The sequence below is a fragment of the Mizuhopecten yessoensis genome, unplaced genomic scaffold, assembly GCF_002113885.1.
Source record: "Mizuhopecten yessoensis strain PY_sf001 unplaced genomic scaffold, ASM211388v2 scaffold11155, whole genome shotgun sequence".
NCBI classification, from domain to species: Eukaryota; Metazoa; Mollusca; class Bivalvia; order Pectinida; family Pectinidae; genus Mizuhopecten; species Mizuhopecten yessoensis.
In genome coordinates, this window is record NW_018408907.1 from 495,855 (window position 1) to 522,071 (window position 26,217).

Sequence of the window (26,217 nt, forward strand, 5' to 3'; positions counted from 1 at the left end):
GGGGGCATATAGTGTTGCCCATGTCCGTCCCGTCCCGATTCAATGTAAACACTTAGCAACTTCATTCTTTGACAGATTTTAGTCAAACTTTTGTCCATACTATTTCACCCTAAGGACCTGATTTGAAGAACAAGGACATCTTGGGACAGAGGAGTGAAGTAGATCACTATAACCTCACTGTGACCTATGCTTCCTGACATAAGTTTACTGTTTGTTAAAGATAGCAATTCTTACTGGTGAGCGACTATGGATTGCATTGCAATACTTTGCCTTTTTAACAAATAATGTTTTTGCAAAGTAGATCCTATTTCCGTCATTTTGTCTTGACAAATTTTGATGCTAAAAGGGATCAGGCGATATATTGACAAAGGTGTTGAAATAATAGTAAATTAGTACAAAAAGGCCTACATGAAATATCTGGCAGGTTTACTTAATTAAGATTCTATTTTTTATAACCACCATTTATTTCCTTTTCATGTCAGAATATTTGACGCACCTTTGTCCTAAAGAGGGATTATGTTCGTTTTGTAACCTTAAAGCCCTTAGCTGGGGCGCTGCAGGCGCCCGAGATCTACACTATCATAACAAAGATTACCGAACTATGTGCGCTTGCTTATAGGCAGTGCCCATTTCATATTAGTTGTGTAGAGACCTGTCATAGAGCAAGCCTCCAAAAATCCCCCCATGATGTTCCAGATGAGAATCACGAACCCCCCATTCCTTATTTGTACCGAAATGAGCACCATTTGTACACAAGACTAATAAGTCATAATCATTGTAACGCTTGCCTGTATCTCAATCCTTACCTTTATTCAAACGTTTTCGGGACTTGGGTGACTAACGAGTAAAAACGACGTGCGGTCCAATTTTCCAGATTTTTTTTAAGATGGCGGCTGGCGCATTCACGATTTTTTATTTTTTTACTTTCACGATAAAATCGGCAATGCGCACAGTGCCATGAAATGCGCGCGGGCCTGAGAACCAAGTAATCAATTTTTTTTGGCCTTAACTTTTTTCCAAGATTCAAGGATCTGAAGGTTGAGAATATTACTGTCTGAAGATTATACAGTCAAGTTCAATTTTGTTTGTTTTCCAAACTTGCAAATCAAAGCATGTTATGTCATAAATTACATGTACAATATCTCATTTGTGACAGTAACTTGGTAATACCGATATAATTTCTAGTCAGCTAATCTAATTCTACATATCTGACTTACAGATATTTTGAACTTGGGATCAGGTTGCATATATTTCTCCTCTTTGGGGTTTACTGTTCTGATAGCTGCCTTCAACTGTAATGGTACAAACATACTCATTAATATACAATGTATCACAAAACATACCCATTAATATACAATGTATCACAAAACATACTCATTAATATACAATGTATCACAAAACATACCCATTAATATACAATGTATCACAAAACATATTCATTAATATACAATGTATCACAAAACATACTCATTAATATACGATGTATCACAAAACATACTCATTAATATACAATGTATCACAAAACATACGCATTAATATACAATGTATCACAAAACATATGCATAAATATACAATGTATCACAAAACATACCCATTAATATAAAATGTATCACAAAACATACTCATTAATACACAACGTATCAAAAAACTAACTCATTTATATACATACACATATACTGTTAGCACAAAAAACATTCTTATTTTAGTTACAGTTTATTTATATAAAATACTGCTTTTTAAATGCAAAAATCATTTATGTAGGGATTGTTCAGTTAGGATGGGTCGCAATTGGGATTCGTATAAGTGCTAATGCTAATTAGCATTACAGAATTTGGAGTAAACCAGTAATTTAGTTCTACACAAGCAGATAAACATGCCTTGTAATACATTGTTAATCTTTCTAACATGTAATATATATATACAACATTTGATATAGCGCCCTATCTAGCTAGAATTAGCCACTCTAAAGGGCTTTACAGTACATAGATATACAATTTATACAATCAATACAATTAGCATAAACATTTGTCAATATAATTGTTTAGGGAATTCGCAGGAGCTGCCTCATCAGGCGCTTACTACTAGTCCTATGCCACCTGGCTAATATCTCCCTATGTGTGTATGCCTGCATGTGTGCTGGAGATGTATTGTGTTCTGTTTGTAGTGGGACCATGCTTCCACCGGTATCATTAATAATGATATATGGTTTATCATTTTATTATTTTAACAATGTCTTGTAACCAATATCTCGTAACCAAATATACCATTTCTTATAACCCATATACAATTGTATTTATCCCCATAAAATCTCTGTTTAACTGTGACCTCGACTGGTACATTGATTTCCTGTCAGATACTTACATGATTGTACATAAAGTCCAGTTCCAGCTGAATGACTCCTTTGCCTCGTCGCATCAGCTTCTTATCCTTGAGCGAGTACCATCGTCTTTCACATCTTTTTATCTGAAACAAAGTCATCTGTCATTAAAGTATAGGTATAGTTAAATACCCAAACACAAGGGTTATCACTATTTTTCTTATTTTTATTTTATTTTATAAATTATTTATAAATTTATCACTATTTTTTCACACCAGAAAATTGAAACCTTATGCCAAATTTAACTTGATATTTCATATCTATTTGGCAAAATATGAAAAAGAATGTTCTAGTGTGTTTAACTACAAATTTTAACCCCGTAACATTAAACACCTTGGTTGTACATGGATACAAGTAGTTAAGATCAGGCCTACAAACCTTCAGAGATAGGTCAATCAAGGGGATCTCTGCTCAGTTGAAATTTCTTTAGGGGAAATTTATTCATGTCATGGAACAATTATGAAACGTATATATAGTTATTACAACATTTACCAATCACTCTTGTTGGCCCGGATGTTAGCACGTGCGGTCTTACTGTGGGAGGAAACCTGAGTACCCAGAGAAAACCCACGTGGTCGGGCAGGTGACCCATACCTTTTCACGTCCGATCGTGGAATCCAAAGCCAGACGCTTTTGTGAAAGGTTATTTCTCGGTTCGATGGCCCACACTTACATTTAGGATAGGGACACAAAAACTTACATTTAGGATAGGGACACAACAACACCTTGGTTTAATGGCCCACACTTACATTTAGGATAGGGATAGAACAACACCTTGGTTTAATGGCCTACACAAACATTTAGGATAGGGATGGAACAATTCCTCGGTTTGATGGCCCACACTTACATTTAGGATAGGGACAGAACAACACCTTGGTTTGATGGCCCACACTTACATTTAGGATAGGGATGGAACAACACCTTGGTTTGATGGCCTACACAAACATTTAGGATAGGGATGGAACAACACCTTGGTTTAATGGCCTACACAAACATTTAGGATAGGGATGGAACAATACCTTGGTTTAATGGCCTACACAAACATTAAGGATAGGGACAGAACAACACCTTGGTTTAATGGCCTACACAAACATTTAGGATAGGGATGGAACAATACCTCGGTTTGATGGCCCACACTTACATTTAGGATAGGGATGAAACAATACCTCGGTTTGATGGCCCACACTTACATTTAGGATAGGGACAGAACAACACCTTGGTTTAATGGCCTACACAAACATTTAGGATAGGGCTGGAACAATACCTCGGTTTGATGGCCCACACTTACATTTAGGATAGGGATGGAACAATACCCTGGTTTAATGGCCCACACTTACATTTAGGATAGGGACAGAACAATACCTTGGTTTGATGGCCCACACTTACATTTAGGATAGGGATGTCACAATACCTCGGTTTGATGGCCCACACTTACATTTAGGATAGGGACAGAACAATACCTTGGTTTGATGGCCCACACTTACATTTAGGATAGGGATGGAACAATACCTCGGTTTGATGGCCCACACTTACATCAAGGATAGGGACAGAACAATACCTTGGTTCAATGGCCCGTGCACACTTACATTTAGGATAGGGATGGCCACCTTCCCCAAGAACTCCACCTTTTTATCTCGGTCCTCATCATACACAGTCACCTCCAACACAGAGTGGATGTCCTTCACATTGCTGCAATATCAAGAGTAACATGACTGTCACATGACCATTGTACAACAAATAACACAATAATGCCAATGTTCTTCAGGATTCTGTAACATAACATATATCACATGATTGTCACATGACTATTCAACATTGATACAAAAGGAATACATTCATTTTCAAATCAAGCATTTGATGTTTCTCTCATTATTTTGGACTGATGAGGCTGAGGTGTTAACACTCTGGCCTTCCACTTAAGACAGTCTTAGTCAGTCCTTGCAGTTGTAAAATGTAATTTTCTGAACATAAATTTTCTTTCATCCATTCAACGTCAGTAACCCAGATGGAGGATGAAATAGTCTGGGATGGGTGCTTCAGTGTCTCTGCAGCAATGATTCAAACATGAAGACCTATTGTTGCAATCTGAATTGTTTAACTTGAAATGTGAAGACTGTACATGTGTTGCAATCTGGTTTGGCTGACTTACAATGTAAAGACCTTGTTCAAGTCTGATCTGGCTGACTTACAATGTGAAGACCTTGTTCCAGTCTGAGCTGGTTTGACTTACAATGTGAAGACCTTGTTCCAGATTGAGCTGAGCTGGCTGACTTACAATGTGAAGACTTGGTTGGGTCAGAGCTAGCTGACTTACAATGTGAAGACCTTATTCCAGTCTGAGCTGGCTGACTTACAATGTGAAGAACTTGTTCAAGCCTGAGCTGGCTGACTTACAATGTGAAGACTTGGTTGGGTCAGAGCTAGCTGACTTACAATGTACCTTGTTCCAGTCTGAGCTGAGCTGGCTGACGTACAATGTGAAGACCTTGTTCCAGTTTGAGCTGAGCTGGCTGACTTACAATGTGATGACCTTGTTTGAGTCTGAGCTAGCTGCCTTACAATGTGAAGACATTGTTCCAGTCTGAGCTGGCTGACTTACCATGTGAAGACCTTGTTCCAGTCTTAGCTGGTTAGACTTACAATGTGAAGACCTTGTTCCAGTTTGCGCTGAGCTGGCTGACTTACAATGTGATGACCTTGTTTGAGTCTGAGCTAGCTGACTTGCAATGTGAAGACCTTGTTCCAGTTTGAGCTGAGCTGGCTGACTTACAATGTGATGACCTTGTTTGAGTCTGAGATAGCTGACTTACAATGTGAAGACCTTGTTCAAGCCTGAGCTGGCTGACTTACAATGTGAAGACTTGGTTGGGTCAGAGCTAGCTGACTTACAATGTGAAGACCTTGTTCCAGTTTGAGCTGGCTGACTTACAATGTGAAGACCTTGTTCCAGATTGAGCTGAGCTGGCTGACTTACAATGTGAAGACCTTATTCCAGTCTGAGCTGGCTGACTTACAATGGGAAGACCTTGTTCCAGTCTGAGCCAGTCTGAGCTGGCTGACTTACAATGCGAAGACCTTGTTCCAGTCTGAGCTGAGCTGAGCTAGCTGCCTTACAATGTGAAGACATTGTTCCAGTCTGAGCTGAGCTGGCTGACGTACAATGTGAAGACCTTGTTCCAGTTTGAGCTGAGCTGGCTGACTTACAATGTGAGGACCTTGTTCAAGTCTGAGCTGGCTGACTTACAATGTGAAGAACTTGTTCAAGCCTGAGCTGGCTGACTTACAATGTGAAGACCTTGTTCCAGCCTGAGCTGAGCTGGCTGACTTACAATGTGAAGACCTTGTTCCAGTTTGAGCTGAGCTGGCTGACTTACAATGTGAAGACTTGGTTGGGTCAGAGCTAGCTGACTTACAATGTACCTTGTTCCAGTCTGAGCTGAGCTGGCTGACTTACAATGCGAAGACCTTGTTTGAGTCTGAGCTAGCTGACTTACAATGTGAAGACCTTGTTCCAGTCTGAGCTGGCTGATTTACAATGTGAAGACCTTTTTCCAATCTGAGCTGGTTTGACTTACAATATGAAGACCTTGTTCCAGTCTGAGCCGGTTAGATTTACAATGTGAAGACCTTGTTACAGTCTGAGCTGAGCTGGCTGACTTACAATGTGAAGACCTTGTTCCAGTCTGAGCTGGCTGATTTACAATGTGAAGACCTTTTTCCAGTCTGAGCTGGTTTGACTTACAATGTGAAGACCTTGTTCCAGTCTGGGTTGAGAGTTTTGTACTCTGTTTGTGTCTGTAGTCGAGAGTTGACAAGTTCTAACACACAGAACGGATCACTTTTCCCTCCTATGTCAGCAGATGCCAGGTTCTGAGCACGAAACACTGTCAGTAGAAGGAAATCAACAATCAGTTATGCAGAATCCATATATTACCCTACACTGACATAAACAGTACACAATTACATTAGCCTTTAAAGTCAATTGTTCATAGCTACATGTATAACGAGTAGTATGTAACCAGTATAAAATGACAATATTTTTAATTCAATTCATACAAAAACTATACTATTACTGTGCTAAGGGGGGAAATGCACATGTTCAAATCTGAAAATTGTATGTTACAGAATCTTAGCCCGAAACTGAGATAACCTGATCTTGCTCAGTTACAGGTAATTGATTTTTTTTCTCGCACCTTTTAGTTCGAAAATAAAAAAATTCAATTTTGCTAAAAACTACAAGTATCCCGCCTTGGGCCTCAAATGATAATGACCTCTTCACTATTTTAGCTACATTTGAATGCTTCCTCATAACAAGAGGCCCAAGGGCCTTAGCGGTCACCTGAGTTATATNGGGGGATTAAAATAAAATTACAGTGTAACAAATAACAATCTATTTGATGCAGTGTGTACACTCTCTACCCATAGGCAAAATGTCCTGTGTCATGTAGTTTAAAATTTCGTAACAACATTGTATTACAATTTGTGTCACAAGGAAATGCCTAACACCATGTACTTATTTAAGCATTTCTGTTTGTATTTTAAAAACACAATGCAATATTGGGGAAAATGGCCTTTACTGAGCAGATAAAAGAAATTGTGAGTGTGATCATATCTTCACGGTTGCCAAACTTTAATCAACTCAAGTCCATCATCACATAGCATCAAGCTCCTGGTGTTTTGATTTGTTACTTACACATAAATAATCAGCGAGGATGCTAATGAACACTCTGCCAGGTTAATTAAAGGGCAAAAAAAAGCACGGAACATACCTATAACGGCATATATAAATGTTTTCTGGAATTAATTTTTTTAAATTATCAAAATAAAAGTCATAAAATAGGTAATATAAATAATTATATGACTGAAATAATAACAGGGTTAACAAATCTCGTTTTGTTAATTATCATTGTCAACTGGAATATGTTAGAATCATTTAGAAGGTCCAGATGATTGTTTCATAACTGTAATACACTATACCCTCCAGGTGACCTACCTTTGACTTGGAGCCAACCAATGTCTTTCAAGTTTTTTATGGAGTTTTTAAAGCGCTGTAAACAAAACAGAAAATTAATCAATTAGAAAAGCATTCTACCAGCTTCAAAATTTATCTGATATGAAATTCTGAAATAATCAATGCAAGAAAAATGCTCCACAGGTAAAGATTATATGTATAGCTTGAATGCTCTAGCCAGTGTACACAAGCCTGTCATTGATAACTTTCAGAATCGTGATAACAAAGTTAAAACAGCAGTAGGTCTACTTTATCAATGAAATGTAGAACTACCACGGGGGAATTCACGCCAACAAACGCTATATCAGTATTGTACAACTACCTTAAAGCAAGGAAATCTAATAAATCAGGCTAAATTTAGGTATGGATTTAACAATTTTAGATCGGAGAGTTGGTCTGTTGTAATATTGCATGCCCCAAGGACAGTATAGTATTGATGTATGTATTCGGGTCAGTGGCCGTAGGTTTGTGTACATGTCAGTGAGAGGATCACTGGCCGTAGGTTTGTGTACATGTCAGTGAGAGGATCACTGGCCGTAGGTTTGTGTACATGTCAGTGAGAGGATCACTGGCCGTAGGTTTGTGTACATGTCAGTGAGAGGATCACTGGCCGTAGGTTTGTGTACATGTCAGTGAGAGGATCACTGGCCGTAGGTTTGTGTACATGTCAGTGAGAGGATCACTGGCCGTAGGTTTGTGTACATGTCAGTGAGAGGATCACTGGCCGTAGGTTTGTGTACATGTCAGTGAGAGGATCACTGGCCGTAGGTTTGTGTACATGTCAGTGAGAGGATCACTGGCCGTAGGTTTGTGTACATGTCAGTGAGAGGATCACTGGCCGTAGGTTTGTGTACATGTCAGTGAGAGGATCACTGGCCGTAGGTTTGTGTACATGTCAGTGAGAGGATCACTGGCCGTAGGTTTGTGTACATGTCAGTGAGAGGATCACTGGCCGTAGGTTTGTGTACATGTCAGTGAGAGGATCACTGGCCGTAGGTTTGTGTACATGTCAGTGAGAGGATCACTGGCCGTAGGTTTGTGTACATGTCAGTGAGAGGATCACTGGCCGTAGGTTTGTGTACATGTCAGTGAGAGGATCACTGGCCGTAGGTTTGTGTACATGTCAGTGAGAGGATCACTGGCCGTAGGTTTGTGTACATGTCAGTGAGAGGATCACTGGCCGTAGGTTTGTGTACATGTCAGTGAGAGGATCACTGGCCGTAGGTTTGTGTACATGTCAGTGAGAGGATCACTGGCCGTAGGTTTGTGTACATGTCAGTGAGAGGATCACTGGCCGTAGGTTTGTGTACATGTCAGTGAGAGGATCACTGGCCGTAGGTTTGTGTACATGTCAGTGAGAGGATCACTGGCCGTAGGTTTGTGTACATGTCAGTGAGAGGATCACTGGCCGTAGGTTTGTGTACATGTCAGTGAGAGGATCACTGGCCGTAGGTTTGTGTACATGTCAGTGAGAGGATCACTGGCCGTAGGTTTGTGTACATGTCAGTGAGAGGATCACTGGCCGTAGGTTTGTGTACATGTCAGTGAGAGGATCACTGGCCGTAGGTTTGTGTACATGTCAGTGAGAGGATCACTGGCCGTAGGTTTGTGTACATGTCAGTGAGAGGATCACTGGCCGTAGGTTTGTGTACATGTCAGTGAGAGGATCACTGGCCGTAGGTTTGTGTACATGTCAGTGAGAGGATCACTGGCCGTAGGTTTGTGTACATGTCAGTGAGAGGATCACTGGCCGTAGGTTTGTGTACATGTCAGTGAGAGGATCACTGGCCGTAGGTTTGTGTACATGTCAGTGAGAGGATCACTGGCCGTAGGTTTGTGTACATGTCAGTGAGAGGATCACTGGCCGTAGGTTTGTGTACATGTCAGTGAGAGGATCACTGGCCGTAGGTTTGTGTACATGTCAGTGAGAGGATCACTGGCCGTAGGTTTGTGTACATGTCAGTGAGAGGATCACTGGCCGTAGGTTTGTGTACATGTCAGTGAGAGGATCACTGGCCGTAGGTTTGTGTACATGTCAGTGAGAGGATCACTGGCCGTAGGTTTGTGTACATGTCAGTGAGAGGATCACTGGCCGTAGGTTTGTGTACATGTCAGTGAGAGGATCACTGGCTGTAGGTTTGTGTACATGTCAGTGAGAGGATCACTGGCTGTAGGTTTGTGTACATGTCAGTGAGAGGATCACTGGCCGTAGGTTTGTGTACATGTCAGTGAGAGGATCACTGGCCATAGGTTTGTGTACATACTATATTGCACTACAGAAATACTTGTCGGCCATAGCAAGGTCACTGCTAGGTTCCTCTCCACGATTTTGTTTTTGTTTGGGTTCCTGCCTACAATTCTGTTTGGGTTCCTACCCACAATTTTGTTTGGATTTCCCCCACAATTTCGTTTTTGTTCGGGTTCCTAACCACAATTTCGTTAAGTTGATTTGTTCTCACTTTCTGATCAGTCAAACTTGGTAATGCAAGGTTTTCATCCTTAAACAGAACAATTTCTCACTTTTGATTATTTATAAACAGAATAATTAACCCCTTACATAATTGCTTCTCACTTAATGGTGTTTGCTATTACATGTACTACAAAACAGTTTACTGGAATTAGGTATTTGCCTATCAATATACCAAAAATATAAGCTATCACAAAATACCAACTTTAAAAAAAAAAACAGTAGCTCAGAAGCAATTTATGAAAATACTACCAGGTATCATTTTATAAAAGCAACAGAAATCATGTAATTTAAATAAAATTGTATGATAACGATTGCAATCACTTCAAGATGAATTTATTAGAAAGTACTGATGTTCAATATGATATTTCTTTGAGCGTTTTAAGAAATATTCTTATAGTTTTCTCATGAAAAAAAAGATTAATATGAATATGATATATGATATTGATATTTCTGTCTGGTAACAAATTTCAGGTACCCCAATTATGCCATGAATATTCATGATTGATCAACAAATAGCTGAAACAGAGACCTTTACAAAATCAATTTTTGTTGTTGATAATTTCTGTAATATCAGTCTAGAATACTGTCTGGAAGTAATATCAAGCATAAGTTATCACAAGCCTTCATATATAGTCTAGTGTTAACTGCTTCCCGTTTAGCACACATAGAGTTAATTTGCGTCCTTTCTTTCCTTGTATGAAATATTTCCTGTGGACTAATACAGGTGTGAGGTTGTTGATTTCCTCGAGTGGTACTTGTAGATTTAGACTTTATTATGCTGTAATGATCAAAGTACTTGACAGTTGTAAGGGTCTCTTAAATATAAACAGTCACAGAGTATGATGTGGCTGGTACCCAACTCTTTTATTTATTAATAACAATTTTTTGAAACGTTTGTGGATGTCTGTGCTAGGTTGAGTATGAATGAACAAGAACACCATCAAACTTACCAAAGGGTTTGTACATATCGGGTTAATTATCTAAGGTGATACGTGTCATTGACAAAGTTGTTACGAGCCAATGAAACTGGTAAAATTAAGGAACTTGATACTTCAATACGAAGGTAACACAGGGGGTTACGGACTTGTGGCTCTGGGGGGAACCTAGGGTCAGATTCAGATGCTGGATTTGATTTCAGTATCTGTAAGCATAGTTGTTATAGGTAGATGTACTGGTGTACAGGGTAAGACTTGCATATTGGGTTATTCAACCTTCAGACAATGCAGGAGTGGTAATATGTATTTGGTAAAAACACCTTCAGACAATGCTCGAGAGGTAGGCTTATACATAACGGCCGGGTCATAAAGCCTTTAGATAATGCTCGCGAGGTATGGCTTATACATAACGGCCGGGTCATAAAGCCTTTAGATAATGCTCGCGAGGTATGGCCTATACATATTGGGTCATAACACCCTCAGATAATGAACAAGGGGTAAGACTTATACACACACCGAGTACATTCAACCCTGAAGATACATTTGAACTCTTCCAATGCAAAGGTTGGAGTAGTCCATTATGAAATTTCAAGGGTAAATGAGTTAACAAGAGCTACGACTAAAACATACCGAGTCAAAACAGCTTCATACAATGCACAGAAATTAAGGCTTATACAGGTACATGGCAGCCTTGATCCGCAGATTATTTAACATATTTGGTCTTAAAATATTTGAGAAATCAAGAGCTACGTTATAGACTTGATCATGATTTCTTGGAGACATTTTAATGAGAGTCTTACATATTTGGTCATGATTTCTTCACGATCGCGGGGGTTAGCTGTGAAGTTGGAGAGGTCAGAGATGGTCTCGGTGCCACACGTTCCGCTGACTGTCAGTAGTATCTTAATGATGCCTGCCCCGTCCTCCAGTGCCTGGTCGAACGTATGGGTCAACTCGTGTTTCACCTGGGACAGGTCAATCACCGCTCTGGGGAGGTCAAGAACAGTTGTGATGAAATAATGAATATCATATACATATATATCACCTGTATACCAGAAATGTCACTACAGTTTAATTTTTCGTCTTTTTTGCCCAATCTTATGAGAGCCAATTTATCATTACAATGAATATAAGTAAACCACACAATTACCATAGTAATCAAGTGTGAAGGAAGAAATTAACACTGGGCAAAAATTGATTTCAGGGGTGAAGGGCGAAATTAACAATGGGCAAAAATTGATTTCATGGGTGAAGGGCGAAATTAACACCGGGCAAAAATTGATTTCACGGGTGAAGGGCGAAATTAACACCGGGCAAAAATTGATTTCATGGGTGAAGGGCGAAATTAACACCGGGCAAAAATTGATTTCAAAGGTGAAGGACGAAATTAGTACCGGGCAAAAATTGATTTCATTGGTGAAGGGCGAAATTAATACCGGGCAAAAATTGATTTCATGGGTGAAGGGTGATAATTTTCCGGTATACATACAAAGTGAAACATTGTTACTATCCACAATTTCCTTAAGTTAACACCAGAAAAAGTTCAAAAATTGGATTGATTGTACTTATTCAGTTTTTTGAATACTTTCATCCAGAGAGAATAATTTTTCAAATAATTTGAATAAAAGTCATCAATGTTTTAATGTATACAGCTAGAGTATAACTAGGTAAAAGTTTACACTGTGTAATCAGAAAATCTGTGTAGATCACAAATTTATAAACTTTAGGTAAATCTATATCCATGTTTGGTAAACTGGAACCTGTAAAATCTGACAACCTTTAAAATCAGACTTTCAACTAGTTACATATCTTTGTCCATTGTAGGAAAACTAAACCTGTTATTTGTGAACCTGTTTATATTCTCAACAAAACTTCCATTGGACCAGAGGTGTTCACTTTAGACAGGTTTCCCAACACTGTATTACATGAAATGTTTGTTGAGTATAAATATTCGTGGTTTTTCGTTGCTGCTTTTGAACCACGAAAATAAATACAACAAATTTGAATGATATACGTGTCTACTGTTTGTTAATATAGGATATCCACGAAAGTTTGTCCACGAAACGATCGAAAAGGCTTCAAACCACGAAGGAAAGTACCCATGAACACATTGTGTTATACAGTACAACAAATGTCATGTAAATTTCCTATTCAAATATTCATGCACTTATTAATCTTACCCTACTGTTAAGCATCAATATATTTTTAACTATAACTCTAACTCCATCCGACTTAATCAATATTTCTGTCAGTCAGTTGGAATAAAATGAATGGCCTTATGCATGCACAGGTCAATACTTTCACAGAGAGCTACGTCGACGTGGCCCATCTTACTGTACTGCTATACCTGCTGAAGAAGCCCGCATATCAATTTCTCCTCACTTAATACCTTATCCTATTTTACCCTTACAATTCAAGGATTATAACTTTTAAGCAATAACATAATATTTGTTGTTGGCAAATGGATTTTTATTTTATTATTCCATTAGTCCATTAGACATTAGTCTTTCTGAGGCTGAATTGATCAATAGAGCAGTAATTCATATACATGTAAGCTGTGCGCTTCTGTACCAGCTTAATATGAAAAGTAGGCAGGATATTGCCACCTGATGCACATTTGTTGGTTACCTTCCTACAAATTTGACCCCTTGACCTTGATTTTGTTACCTGCCCATGAAGTCATCACGCCCGGTGACGTCGTGGTCGTAGACTGTGATTTCCATGTTACGACTCTGGTCATCGTACATACGCAGATCAAACTGTTCCAGCCAGGTAGGATTCAGGGTTTTCGTTTTAAACTGTCACAAACAACCAAATATCAAAGACGTGTGAAAAACATGAAACCATTGTTTACAAAATGTACATCAATAGGTCACGAGAGTAGGTCATCTTACTCCTATAAGCCTCATACATTCACATACATGTGTAAGTTGTGTGGTGACAGACAGCTACTATGCCAACAAGGAGAAGTCTTACACTGAAAAAGGTATGATGACAGACATCTACTATGCTAACAAGGAGGGGTCTTCCACTGGAAAAAGATATGATGACAGATGTCTACTATGATAACAAGGAGAGGTCTTACACTGGAAAAAGGTATGATGACAGATGTCTACTATGCTAACAAGGAGAGGTCTTACACTGGAAAAAGGTACTATGACAGACATCTACTATGCTAACAAGGAGAGGTCTTACACTGGAAAAAGGTATGATGACAGACGTCTACTATGCTAACAAGGAGAGGTCTTACACTGGAAAAAGGTATGATGACAGATGTCTACTATGCTAACAAGGAGAGGTCTTACACTGGAAAAAGGTATGATGACAGATGTCTACTATGCTAACAAGGAGAAGTCTTACACTGGAAAAAGGTATGATGACAGACGTCTACTATGCTAACAAGGAGAGGTCTTACACTGGAAAAAGGTATGATGACAGATGTCTACTATGCTAACAAGGAGAAGTCTTACACTGGAAAAAGGTATGATGACAGACGTCTACTATGCTAACAAGGAGAAGTCTTACACTGGAAAAAGGTATGATGACAGACATCTACTATGCTAACAAGGAGAGGTCTTACACTGGAAAAAGGTATGATGACAGATGTCTACTATGCCAACAAGGAGAAGTCTTACACTGGAAAAGGTATGATGACAGACATCTACTTTGCTAACAAGGAGAGGTCTTACACTGGAAAAAGGTATGATGGCAGATGTCTACTATGCCAACAAGGAGAAGTCTTACCCTGGAAAAAGGTATGATGACAGATGTATACTATGCCAACAAGGAGAGGTCTTACACTGAAAAAGGTATGAAGACAGACGTCTACTATGCCAACAAAGAGAGGTCTTACACTGAAAAAGGGATGATGACAGACGTCTACTATGCTAACAAGGTGAGTTCTTACACTGAAAAAGGTATGATGACAGATGTCTACTATGGCAACAAGGAGAGGTCTTACACTGAAAAAGGGATGATGACAGACGTCTACTATGCCAACAAAGAGAGGTCTTACACTGAAAAAGGTATGAAGACAGACGTCTACTATGCCAACAAAGAGAGGTCTTACACTGAAAAAGGGATGATGACAGACGTCTACTATGCCAACAAGGAGAAGTTTTACACTGAAAAAGGTATGATGACAGAAATCTACTATGCCAACAAGGAGAGGACTTACACTGAAAAAGGTATGATGACATGACGTCTACTATGCCAACAAGGAGAAGTCTTACCCTGGAAAAAGGTATGATGACAGATGTATACTATGCCAACAAGGAGAGGTCTTACACTGAAAAAGGGATGATGACAGACGTCTACTATGCGAACAAGGAGAAGTCTTACACTGGCAAAAGGTTTGATGACAACAGTCTTCTATGCCAACAAGGAGAAGTCTTACACTGGAAAAAGGAATGATGACAGATGTCTACTATGCCAATAAGGAGAAGTCTTACACTGAAAAAGGTATGAAGACAGACGTCTACTATGCCAACAAGGAGAAGTTTTACACTGAAAAAGGTATGATGACAAACGTCTACTATGCCAACAAGTAGAGGTCTTACACTGAAAAAGGTATGATGACAGACGTCTACTATGCCCTGAAAAAGGTGCAAGTGTCTACCAGTATTTAAGCCAACATGGGGATATCTAAGGCAGAGAAAGAAATTCTGTTAGGCTTCCAAAGAAATATCTTAAAGACAGAAAAATGTGTTTACTATTTTAAGTATTATATAAGGCTATCTAAGGGAATGTCCCAGAGAGGGAGAGTTGTTTTAAACAAAGGATTTTTATGACTTTTGCTTGGCTTACAAATTCTTGGTAATTGGACTATTCAGTTTACATATCATTATGGTTGTTTAGTCATTTTTTTTTAATTTTTTATTAATATCGATCTTGTCACCTACAACAATTAATTCAGTAATTATGGTAAATATAAATAATAATAACAATAATATCATTTGAATGAATGAAAACAAAAGATTTAATGATTGGTAGCTTGAAAGAAGAAATGAAAGAGAAGAGCGAATGAAGGGAAAGAGGCCATCGGCGTGAGGAGGCTACATGATGTAAGACGGTTGGACCTGGGGCACCCCAACCTTGGCATCCCTCCTAAAAGATGCTTGAGAAATAAAATCTTATGTGAACCTTAAAAAAACCCAGTTATGTTAAATATTCTCATTTAGGGACACATTAATTTCTTGAATAATGAATTTACGATAAATTTCAATTTTACAAATCAGTAATTGTCAATAACAGAAATACAGTCTAGAATATAAAGATTACGAGAGCATGCATAGAGAAGTTCATGACATTGTGTATTTGATTGCATACCTTGCTTTTATACTTCTCGGCACCCAATCTGAACTTGACGTACGGGTCACTGTAGCCATTATTATCCATAGGTACAAGGTTTCTTCCCTCCACCAAGACTATCGTCACCACACCACACCAGATCTGCATCTTGAGTTTTTTGCTGGAGTCGCCTCCTTTGGCTGTACCTTTGGTCTTGAATGATGTCTGTAACGACACAGGTAGAAACCCTGACAATGCGATGCTGCAAGGACTTGGTTACCATGGCAACTGATGTCATGGAGGCCAGCGGCATAGGTAGTGACAAATCGCCTGCCACTGCACTAACAAGGTGAGGCTTAGGGATAATGACGAAGTAATTCTAAAGCGGGAGTTACTCTCACCCACAAAGTAGATAAAAGAAGACCACTGTGGAATGGAAATCATTGGTTCTACTTAAACTAATCATGGCATGAAGGCAAGGAGGGAGAAAATATGAGTTCCAGCATGGTTCCAGGGTACAGTGGACTGTGGTGCAATAGTGAAAAGTGGGAAGAGATACAGTAAGTATTTCAGAGATCCCTGTAAATGCTAAAGTTGCACCAGACATGGAAGCCAATACAGAAGTCTACAGTGAAGGTCCTACAAAAGGCGCTATAATGACAAATAGGAAGCCCTATCTGACACCCTAGGGTTCAGCTGTGAGTGCATGGATCGACAACTTCACATTATCTCCAGGGAAAATTGACACTGCAAAATTGTATGGTTTCTGTCTAACGTTACAGTTTCAGAACTTATTTTTTTTATTTATTACTTATAAATCTCTTCCATTTATTATAAAATCTGTGATTTGGGAGTCGACTGCAGGGAAACCCATTCATTAGTTAGAACATAACAGCTCAATGGAGGTGCTGATATAAAATGTTCTATATAACCACCAAATTATACCTCAGGGTGTCTAAAGCTAGGAGCATGTGAAGGCAGTTCTGGTGGAACTTTCTAATCCAATCTACAGATCTGCTACACCATGAAGTGGAACACATTGTCTGTACCTGTATGTGCCACACCACTAATGCATTGCGTAGGCTGGAGTCTTCCCTTCCAGCTAATCTAGCTTCAATACAACTTCACACTTGAGTCAATTGATTTGCTTTTGAAATTAAAAGCAATTCTGTATTATTTTCACTCTCCCAGAGAACTAAACTCAATTTGTATCATGTTTTTGTTTTGAAACTTAACAAAATTCAGCACTAGAACCGAGGTCTCTATATCACTGGTAACTGCTAATGAGACATAATTAAGTTACCAACACAATCTGAGAGAAAACTAATAGCAAACAGAAGGTAATTGACTAAATGCCAGAAAGGTAGTATATATCCTTAAATTTCCATGTCACAGTAAGGAAGCTGATGATGATACACCCTTAAGTCTCCATGTCACAGCTAAGGTAGTATACACCCTTAAGTCTCCGTGTCACAGTAAGGTAGCATACATCCTTAAGTCTCCATGTCACAGTAATACATGTACCACATACACCCTTATGTCTACATGTCACATAAAGGTAGTATATACCCTTAAGTCTTTATGTCACAGTAAAGTAGCATACATCCTTAAGGCTCCATGTCACAGTAAAGTAGCATACACCCTTAAGTCTCCATGTCATAGAAAGGTAGCATACATCCTTATGTCTCCATGTCACAGTGAGGTAACATACATCCTTATGTCTCCATGTCACATAAAGGTAGTATATACCCTTAAGTCTTTATGTCACAGTAAGGTAGCATTCACCCTTAAGTCTCCGTGTCACAGTAAGGTATCATACACCCTTAAGTCACCATGTCATAGTAAGGTAGCATACACCCTTAAGTCACTGTCACAGTAAGGTAGTATACATCTTTAAGTCTCCATGTCACAGTAAAGTAACATATACCCTTATGTCTCCATGTCACAGTAAAGTAGCATTCACCATTAAGTCTCCATGTCACAGTAAAGTAGCATACATCCTTAAGTCTCCATGTCACAGTAAGGTAACATACATCCTTATGGCTCCATGTCACAGTAAGGTAGCATACACCCTTATGTGTCCATGTCATAGAAAGGTAGCATACACCCTTAAGTCTCCATGTCACAGTAAGGTAGCATACATCCTTAAGGCTCCATGTCACAGTAAAGTAACATATACCCTTATGTCTCCATGTCACAGTAAAGTAGCATACATTCTTAAGTCTCCATGTCACAGTAAAGTAGCATACACCCTTATGTATCCATGTCACAGTAAGGTAGCATACACCCTTATGTCTCCATGTCACAGTAAGGTAGCATACACCCTTAAGTCTCCATGTNGGTAACATACATCCTTATGTCTCCATGTCACAGTAAGGTAGCATACACCCTTATGTATCCATGTCATAGAAAGGTAGCATACACCCTTAAGTCTCCATGTCACAGGAGCTTATTCTTCTAAAATTTCAGCCCTGAAAATTGTACTACTGATGACATATTAGACATTTAGACAATAATCTGAAAGAAAGTTTTTGCTGTTCCATTATGAAGAATCCTGGACACACCAAATACCAACAGCTATTAATTCTACTGGCATGCTGAAATTTAGCACCAAGGCAATATAAACCATCTCATGTCAGAAACAGTTTGGAAATAATGATTTTAGTTTTTCTTTTGTCTGTTTGATTACATTGTAACTTTTTATCTAAAAACTTTGCCTTCAGAGAATTATAATTTTTTGTTAGGTGATTACAAAAAGAAAAGCAATTTTCCAAACAAATTGATGAAAGAGACATCTGTTTTGATAATTATCAGTATTAGTTGTGGTAATGTAACTGAAGGCCGTTTCTAATTTCCGTTCTAGAATTGAGGCTCACAACTTTGAAACTTTACAGGGACCAATCATGATTTTGGCGAAATCCACCTTTTATGTGATTAAGGGGGAAAATTCCCATTCTTCAATAGGATCTTCACAACATGAAATTTAGAGTTTTTTAATACAATTAGACTAAATAATTTACATGGAATCATTCCTTCCTGAGAGTTTATGATTACTCTTTTAAGAACTTTTGCTGACAGGTTGTGAAGCGAGACGACTGGGCATCAATTCCTCAGCTGGATTTGAAAAGCCAGTATAACAATGACTGACCCAAGGGGGCTAGTGACAATCAGATTGTGAGGAGAAAGGAATCAATACAAAGCTATAGACTCCTAGCTGTGACACTCCTGGTCCACTTAGCCTTGAATCCAGACTTGATTTAGATTTAATCAGTTTTCAAAGTATTATTATTGCTATAGGTAAAGGAGATGAAAGTACATTTGTATATTATATTACTTATCTATACAGCTTCAGATGACCTCAGGTCTTTAGGGTATACTTGTAAGTCACTGACCGACAAGATGACCACAAGGTTTGACCGAATACAATTGTTTGTCACCATAAAAGATGACCAAAGATTTTTGAGATATATATGTATGTCACTTACCTATATAAAATGACCACATGTTTTGAAGGTACATGTATAAACATGTAAATCACTTACCTATAAAAGATGACCACAGGATTTGACCGAATACATGTTGTCACCATAAAAGATGACCACAGGTTTTGACCAAATACATGTTGTCACCATAAAAGATGACCACAGGTTTTGACCAAATACCTGTTGTCACCATAAAAGATGTTGAAGATATACTGTATACTGTGAAAATGTCACCCGGTCAAATATTAACTGTTTATTGTGAAAATCTGTATGCACCCTTCACATATACTTACTACATATTGTTTAATATGCCTTAATATTCACTGTCATGATAAATTCGCCCTCATTGAGAAGGGCGAAAACGGTGAAAGTTAAACCGCGGCGAAATATTTCCAGGCATGCAGTACATGTAAGTAACCTATAAAAGGTGACCACTGCAGCTTTGAAGGTATTACCTCGACCACTTACCTATAGGGGATCACCATAGAATGTACTACGGGTATTGAAGCTATAATCATTGCTAGGTACATGTCCATAGGCTGTTACTAACCTTTCGAAAAAGACCACAAGACATATTCACAACATGTGTATCATAAATCGGTGTCATCTGGGTTAATCTTAAGTGTCAATCTTGACACACATTTATTTGTCTTCAGGGCAAATATTAAACTACAATTGTGTAGATGCTATAACATGCCAGATTTGATCATAATGAAAGCCTTTCCAATCTTTCAAAGGACCTGTTACAGGAACAAAAGAATTTTGCCCACAAAGCAATTTAACCATTACTGGATTTATTTTGACATTGGTCATACAACATATTATCCTTAAGATGACACATTTACCGCCTACCATTTTTTTCGAAATTTCTGCTTTCGTCAGTCAGCATAATGTGCCAAATAATACTTAAAGTATGTTGGTGTACAAAAACCGGAAATATGTCTATCATTTCCGTAAAGATGCGAAACAACTAAAAATGTACATAACATACTAAACTTTTATGTGTGTGAGACTGCCTAACCTTTTATTTTGCAACATCTAGCTTTATAGTTGGGCTCATCATGAGCAGCAGACCTTATTGATGAAAATTTGATCAGTTGCGATAATAAATTGGTGCGACGTATTGTTAAATTATCAAACATGACTATAGGTCATAAGGTTGTTGGATTTTATTTGGAAATAGACGTTGCTACAATTTGACATTTATATGACAAATTTACCGGTTCTCAAATTTTCTGAAATTTTNATTGCTTTGTGGGCAAAATTCTTTTGTTCCTGTAACAGGTCCTTTTCATGTTAACATCTTCATGATAAAAGATTGGAATTATCTAATCATGGTCAATGTACATTAAATTTTGAGTAGGGTGGAAACATTTCTGTTATATAATCTCTTGCTTGATAAAATGAGAGTTGCACCGAGTCCATATACTGGTTTAGAAATTATCATGTTATGCAATGAATATTTTACTGTTAATATTAAGGCAAAGACACATATATCACACAGAGTTTCGATCACTAGAGCACATAGAATGTGTTTACAGCTAGCTAACTAATAACACCTTAGCTTATATGCAGAAAACATTGGAGATACATTTGCCACTAACCAACGATCATGTTCATGTTAGTGTTATCTTGAAGCCCTCTCCCTCTCCAGGATGCCAAGCATGAAGCTGTACATCACTAAATGACATCTTTATAATGGTGGTGCTATGATCTACAAGCACTCACCTTTCAATAGTGCAAAATCATACATCAAAGTTTTGTCATCGATTATTTTAAAGAAGACTTTTACCTCCCCTTAGAGAGTGCAGCCAATCTATAACTACAATTATTCCCTACTACATGAATTGCCACTTTACAAGGTGTACAGTTAATTGTTGGGGTACGGATGGAATACATCTCTCCCTCGGGGGCAATCACATAATTAGCGACCTCTGTCTCCTTCCCTGTATACCCTCACAAATCAGTAACCCCGTCTTTACCACCTTCTCTCATTAATGTCTGTTCTAGATCTGTATCTAGCAGACTTAAAGTCTGAACATCCTGGATCAATTCTGTTAGGATGACATTTATCTCCTATTATAATGGTGCCATGCCATATGAATTGCTACCATTTGAACAAATTGATACATGACATCCTACCTGTGATTTAGCACCAAGTCATCGACTACTGAGCAATCTCATTAAGGATCCCTGTCCCACTGCACTGTAGTTTTTCCTTAACCCTTTCGCCCCTACGTAACTTCAGTAGACTTTACCATGCATTGATATGGATGAGTCCATTATGGTCTAGAGTGGTGAAGGGGTTAAACATTCAATAACCTTCCCTTTAACTTTTGTTTGGATATAACTGTAACACAGTTGGGCCAGGACACTTCTGCTGACCAGGTAGCTCAATTGATTAGTGATGGTAAAACAACCTGAAATTCAGGGTTCGAATCCCAGTTTAGCCCGCTGTATTTTTTACACTTCAAACAATTTTATTGATTATATTTTGTTCATTTCATCTTTATTATTCCTCCTTAAAGTCCCGCCGTGTATGCTTCTCTAGTCAGAAATGGTCTATCAGAGCTATAGCCATGCCGGGGAAAAAAGAGCTTCAATAACTTCATTAGTTTTTAGCTGTGGTACGAGGATCCTTAAATGTCAGTGTCGCTATATATATATATACATCCCTTATACCCACAGCACAACTACTGCATCAAGTCAAATGTCATACAGCCTACTCAGAGACAATTCTAACAGGGTTTTGTTATTTACAGCAATTTGCAAGTACAGGAAAGAAAAGATTGTAGGTGTATATATAGTGAACTGACTCTGCAAGGATTTCCTCTTTAACTAACAAGGATTTGTTTAAAGAAAAGTTTTAAATGCGTCAGATTCTCCTATTCATTACAAAAGAAATGAATTGTTTTCCCTACATTTTTTCGAAACTACTAAATTGTACTGCAGTTGAAATTCAATAGATATATTTTCATTCCAAAGTGAACAAACTGATTACTAGTTTTACTTCAGAAAACATCTCTAAGACATAGATGCCCATTTGACCCTGTTGTTGAAATAGAAATAGCACAGTGACCTTGAAATATGAACTCATCCTGGTATTCTGATACTTGACCTTTGTATAAACTTTGATGAATATTGAGAAGGGTCAATGAATCACAAGGAATCGGACAGACATCGGGTAACACTATGCTGCCCTCCACCCCTACCCACCACCAAATATAACGGAAGTTTGTAAAGGATAAACGTTAATTTACAGAGATAATTGCTCCTCCTTTTTAAAAGAGCTCCACATGAAGAAACCTGTTCTTTATGAGACACTTGGACTTGTAAGTTAAAATCACATATAACATATGAATCCCACAATAGAGAATTATGGAGAAACTACAGATGTGACGACTCACCGTTTCCTTTTCCTGGATGGTCTTCGGCGTCAATGTACACTGTAGCACGAGATAGCCCATGTACTCTTCATTCTTACCACCGTCTGCCAGAGGAAGCTTAAGATCTGTTGCCCTGAAATAAACAAGATAATGTATTAATTCTATGCTTTTCAAATATTTACATGTGATTAATGTTTTATACACATTCATGAAAATGTTTACAGAAATGTACATGATGAAAATTCACTTAACAACACAGCAAACTGTTTTGAGCAATCCATTTAGTACTTTCCTCTGGACAAACTTCTACGTAAATAATAAACAAAGGGCAACAACTCTGTAAACAGAGGGGAGCAAGACCCAATTTCAGTAAGCAACTCTCCTTCATCCAAAGAGGTACTTGTATACAAAATTTGGCAATTGTAGATGGCAGGTATATGAGATATAATTGAGGCCAAAGTCAGGCATTATAAACAAAGGGCCATAACTCTGTATAAAATGGAACATCAGACCCAGTCTCGGTGATACTTTACCATCCCTACAAGTACTCGCATAAGGAACTTGGCAATTGTAGATAACAGAGTATATGAGAATACCCAAGAGAATGGATGATCTCTGGTAGTACTGGTGAGGTGGGAGGGGGAATTCTAGTAAACCTGTGAAGTATCTCTAACATTAGTGTCATGCATGATGATAAATACCGTAATTCAGGACGATACTGAACATCGAATAGGCAATTCGAACATAAAGTTAACAAAATTACTAGAAAAATAAAACGAAACACATTTTATCCTGTTATATTAGCTTTTTCAATCACACATGATTTTTGTCCTTTGTAGAAGACTGATCAGCTTACTATCAACGCTCCTCTTTTTCATCATCCGATACATTTTTGTCCAAAGAAAAGTGTATGCCTGCCAGTGATATTTGATTTCCAATGAAAGCAATGTTTTCTAACTATGAGCTGCCTTGGATTTATAAAGACAATTGGCTTGTGTCTAAAGGAAAGATCTGTCCTGAAATCCAGACAAGCTGCATGATCATACGGACATGTAAATAAACCATTTCCAGCAGTTAGCAGTGAAATGCAGTCTGCCAATATTACAGGAAGTTCCCTATGTGGGCTGTATCTATTACGATTTGATATTGAGAGTTTCCGATTGAATAAAAGCATTGCTGAGGCAAAGAGACCCTCATGTGATTACCAGCAACTTTTCTAAACGAACTGCAATAAAACGTGGCGTATTATCACATAACCAGAAGATGGTTTTATTTTTAGAAATAGAACTACCATAAAAGTTCACTTTCAGTTATTACAATACAGATAAAGTAGGAAGTATCCATAATAAGAATACATTGCGACAAATGAGGAATCTTGGTAAACAGTACAGTACCCTAGGTATGCTATTGGTTAGAAACAAATAAAATGGATAAGTGTCTAAAGGAACTGATTGTGGTATAAAATATTACCGCTAAGGATAACTGCAGAGCTAGGCTGATTCTTACAGGGCTTGGGCAATCATAAACGGGAGAACAAACCTTATAGGGCAGGGGGATACTTTCAGGGCTTAGTGGAAATCCTCACAAGGCAAGAACAAACCTTATAAGGCAGGGGGATACTTTCAGGTCTTAGTAGAAATCCTTACAAGGCAAGAACAAACCTTATAGGGCAGGGGGATACTTTCAGGGCTTAGTGGAAATCCTCACAAGGCAAGAACAAACCTTATCGGGCAAGAACAATAGAGGAGTAGGGAAATCCTTACAGGGCAAGAACAGACCTTATAGGGCAAGAACAATAGAGAACTAGGGAAATCCTTACAGGGCAAGAACAGACCTTATAGGACAAGAACAATAGAGAACTAGGGAAATCCTTACAGGGCAAGAACAGACCTTATAGGACAAGAACAATAGAGAACTAGGGAAATCCTTACAGGCAAGAACAAAAAGTACAGGGCAAAAGCAACATGTCCAGGTCAACAAATAGCCTTACAGAGCAAGAACAATCCTTACAGGGCAAAACCATCCTTAAAGGGCAAGAACAATCTTTGCAAGACTAAGGCACTTCTTAAAGGGTAAGCAAAATCCTTATAGAGTTAGGAAAATCCTTAAAGGGCAAGGAGCAAGCCAATCCTTACATGACAACAACAATCCTTGCAAGACTGATGCAATCCTTACACTGGGCTGTTAAGGGCATGCATCCTTTAGGGATAAGAGCAATCCTTACACTGGGCTGTTAAGGACATGCATCCTTTGAGGGTAAGAGCAATCCTTACACTGGGCTGTTAAGGGCATGCATCCTTTAGGGATAAGAGCAATCCTTACACTGGGCTGTTTAGGACATGCATCCTTTGAGGGTAAGAGCAATCCTTACACTGCGGACTGTTAAGGACATGCATCCTTTAGGGATAAGAGCAATCCTTACACTGGGCTGTTAAGGACATGCATCCTTTGAGGGTAAGAGCAATCCTTACACCGTGGACTGTTAAGGACATGCATCCTTTGAGGGTAAGAGCAATCCTTACACTGGGCTGTAAAGGACATGCATCCTTTAGGGATAAGAGCAATCCTTACACTTGGCTGTTAAAGGCATGCATCCTTTAGGGATAAGACCAATTATTACAAGTCTAAAATAACCATGATAGGTAGCTGCCAACTATCTTCCGATGTAATTCTGGCATTTGACAAAGTATGTTACTTTCTTTCTTCCTTCTGAGATTTTAATAAAAGTACTCCATCCTTATAGTTGTTTATTTTTTGTAGCTAAATAGATTTGACTTGAGACAGTAAGACAAGTGCTTGAATATTGTACAGGAAATGATAAATCATCTGATGCACCTGGTCTTTCTGTCGTTTTATTTTATGTGTGTTCATATATATTTTCTTCCCCTTTATGTTTTGGTGCCCAATCTATCCCCCCTCCCTACAATTCACAATTCTTGCCAGGAAAAGGATTTCTGTCTAAGAGTAAAGACGAGGAGATTTCCCATTCATAATATTGGTACGACGGCATGTCAACAAAGTATTGATTCACGTCAAGAATAGCAGATCAATGGTTTTCCTGGAAACTCAAGTTATCAATGTTTGTGTTTCAAGCCATCACCACTTTTGAAATAGCAGAAAAAAAATCATTCTTCACTCTGGAAATAAGACAGAAAAATCTCAACTGAAAGGGTAATATTTTTAAGTGCTTGGGCCTAGGCAAAGTCTTGGGCTAGACATTAAAGAATCTTACCCCTCGGGTTTAGGTTTTTTATTGTCTTACTCCCA

At 38.4% G+C, this 26,217-nt stretch overlaps 1 protein-coding gene across 12 annotated transcripts in view; it reads right to left on the bottom strand.

The window, feature by feature from the left end:
• Positions 1–26,217, bottom strand: part of LOC110467055 (multiple C2 and transmembrane domain-containing protein 1-like) — a 220,571-nt gene that overhangs the window by 22,507 nt on the left and 171,847 nt on the right. For all 12 annotated transcript variants that reach the window (XM_021523932.1, XM_021523933.1, XM_021523934.1 and 9 more), the window contains 9 exons: positions 22,972–23,083; positions 16,122–16,307; positions 13,461–13,591; positions 11,594–11,780; positions 7,371–7,425; positions 6,120–6,261; positions 3,964–4,066; positions 2,362–2,463; positions 1,218–1,292 (listed from right to left, as the gene is read on the bottom strand). In XM_021523932.1, coding sequence (XP_021379607.1) covers positions 1,218–1,292; positions 2,362–2,463; positions 3,964–4,066; positions 6,120–6,261; positions 7,371–7,425; positions 11,594–11,780; positions 13,461–13,591; positions 16,122–16,307; positions 22,972–23,083 — 1,093 coding nt within the window. The remainder of the gene's footprint in view (positions 1–1,217; positions 1,293–2,361; positions 2,464–3,963; positions 4,067–6,119; positions 6,262–7,370; positions 7,426–11,593; positions 11,781–13,460; positions 13,592–16,121; positions 16,308–22,971; positions 23,084–26,217) is intronic.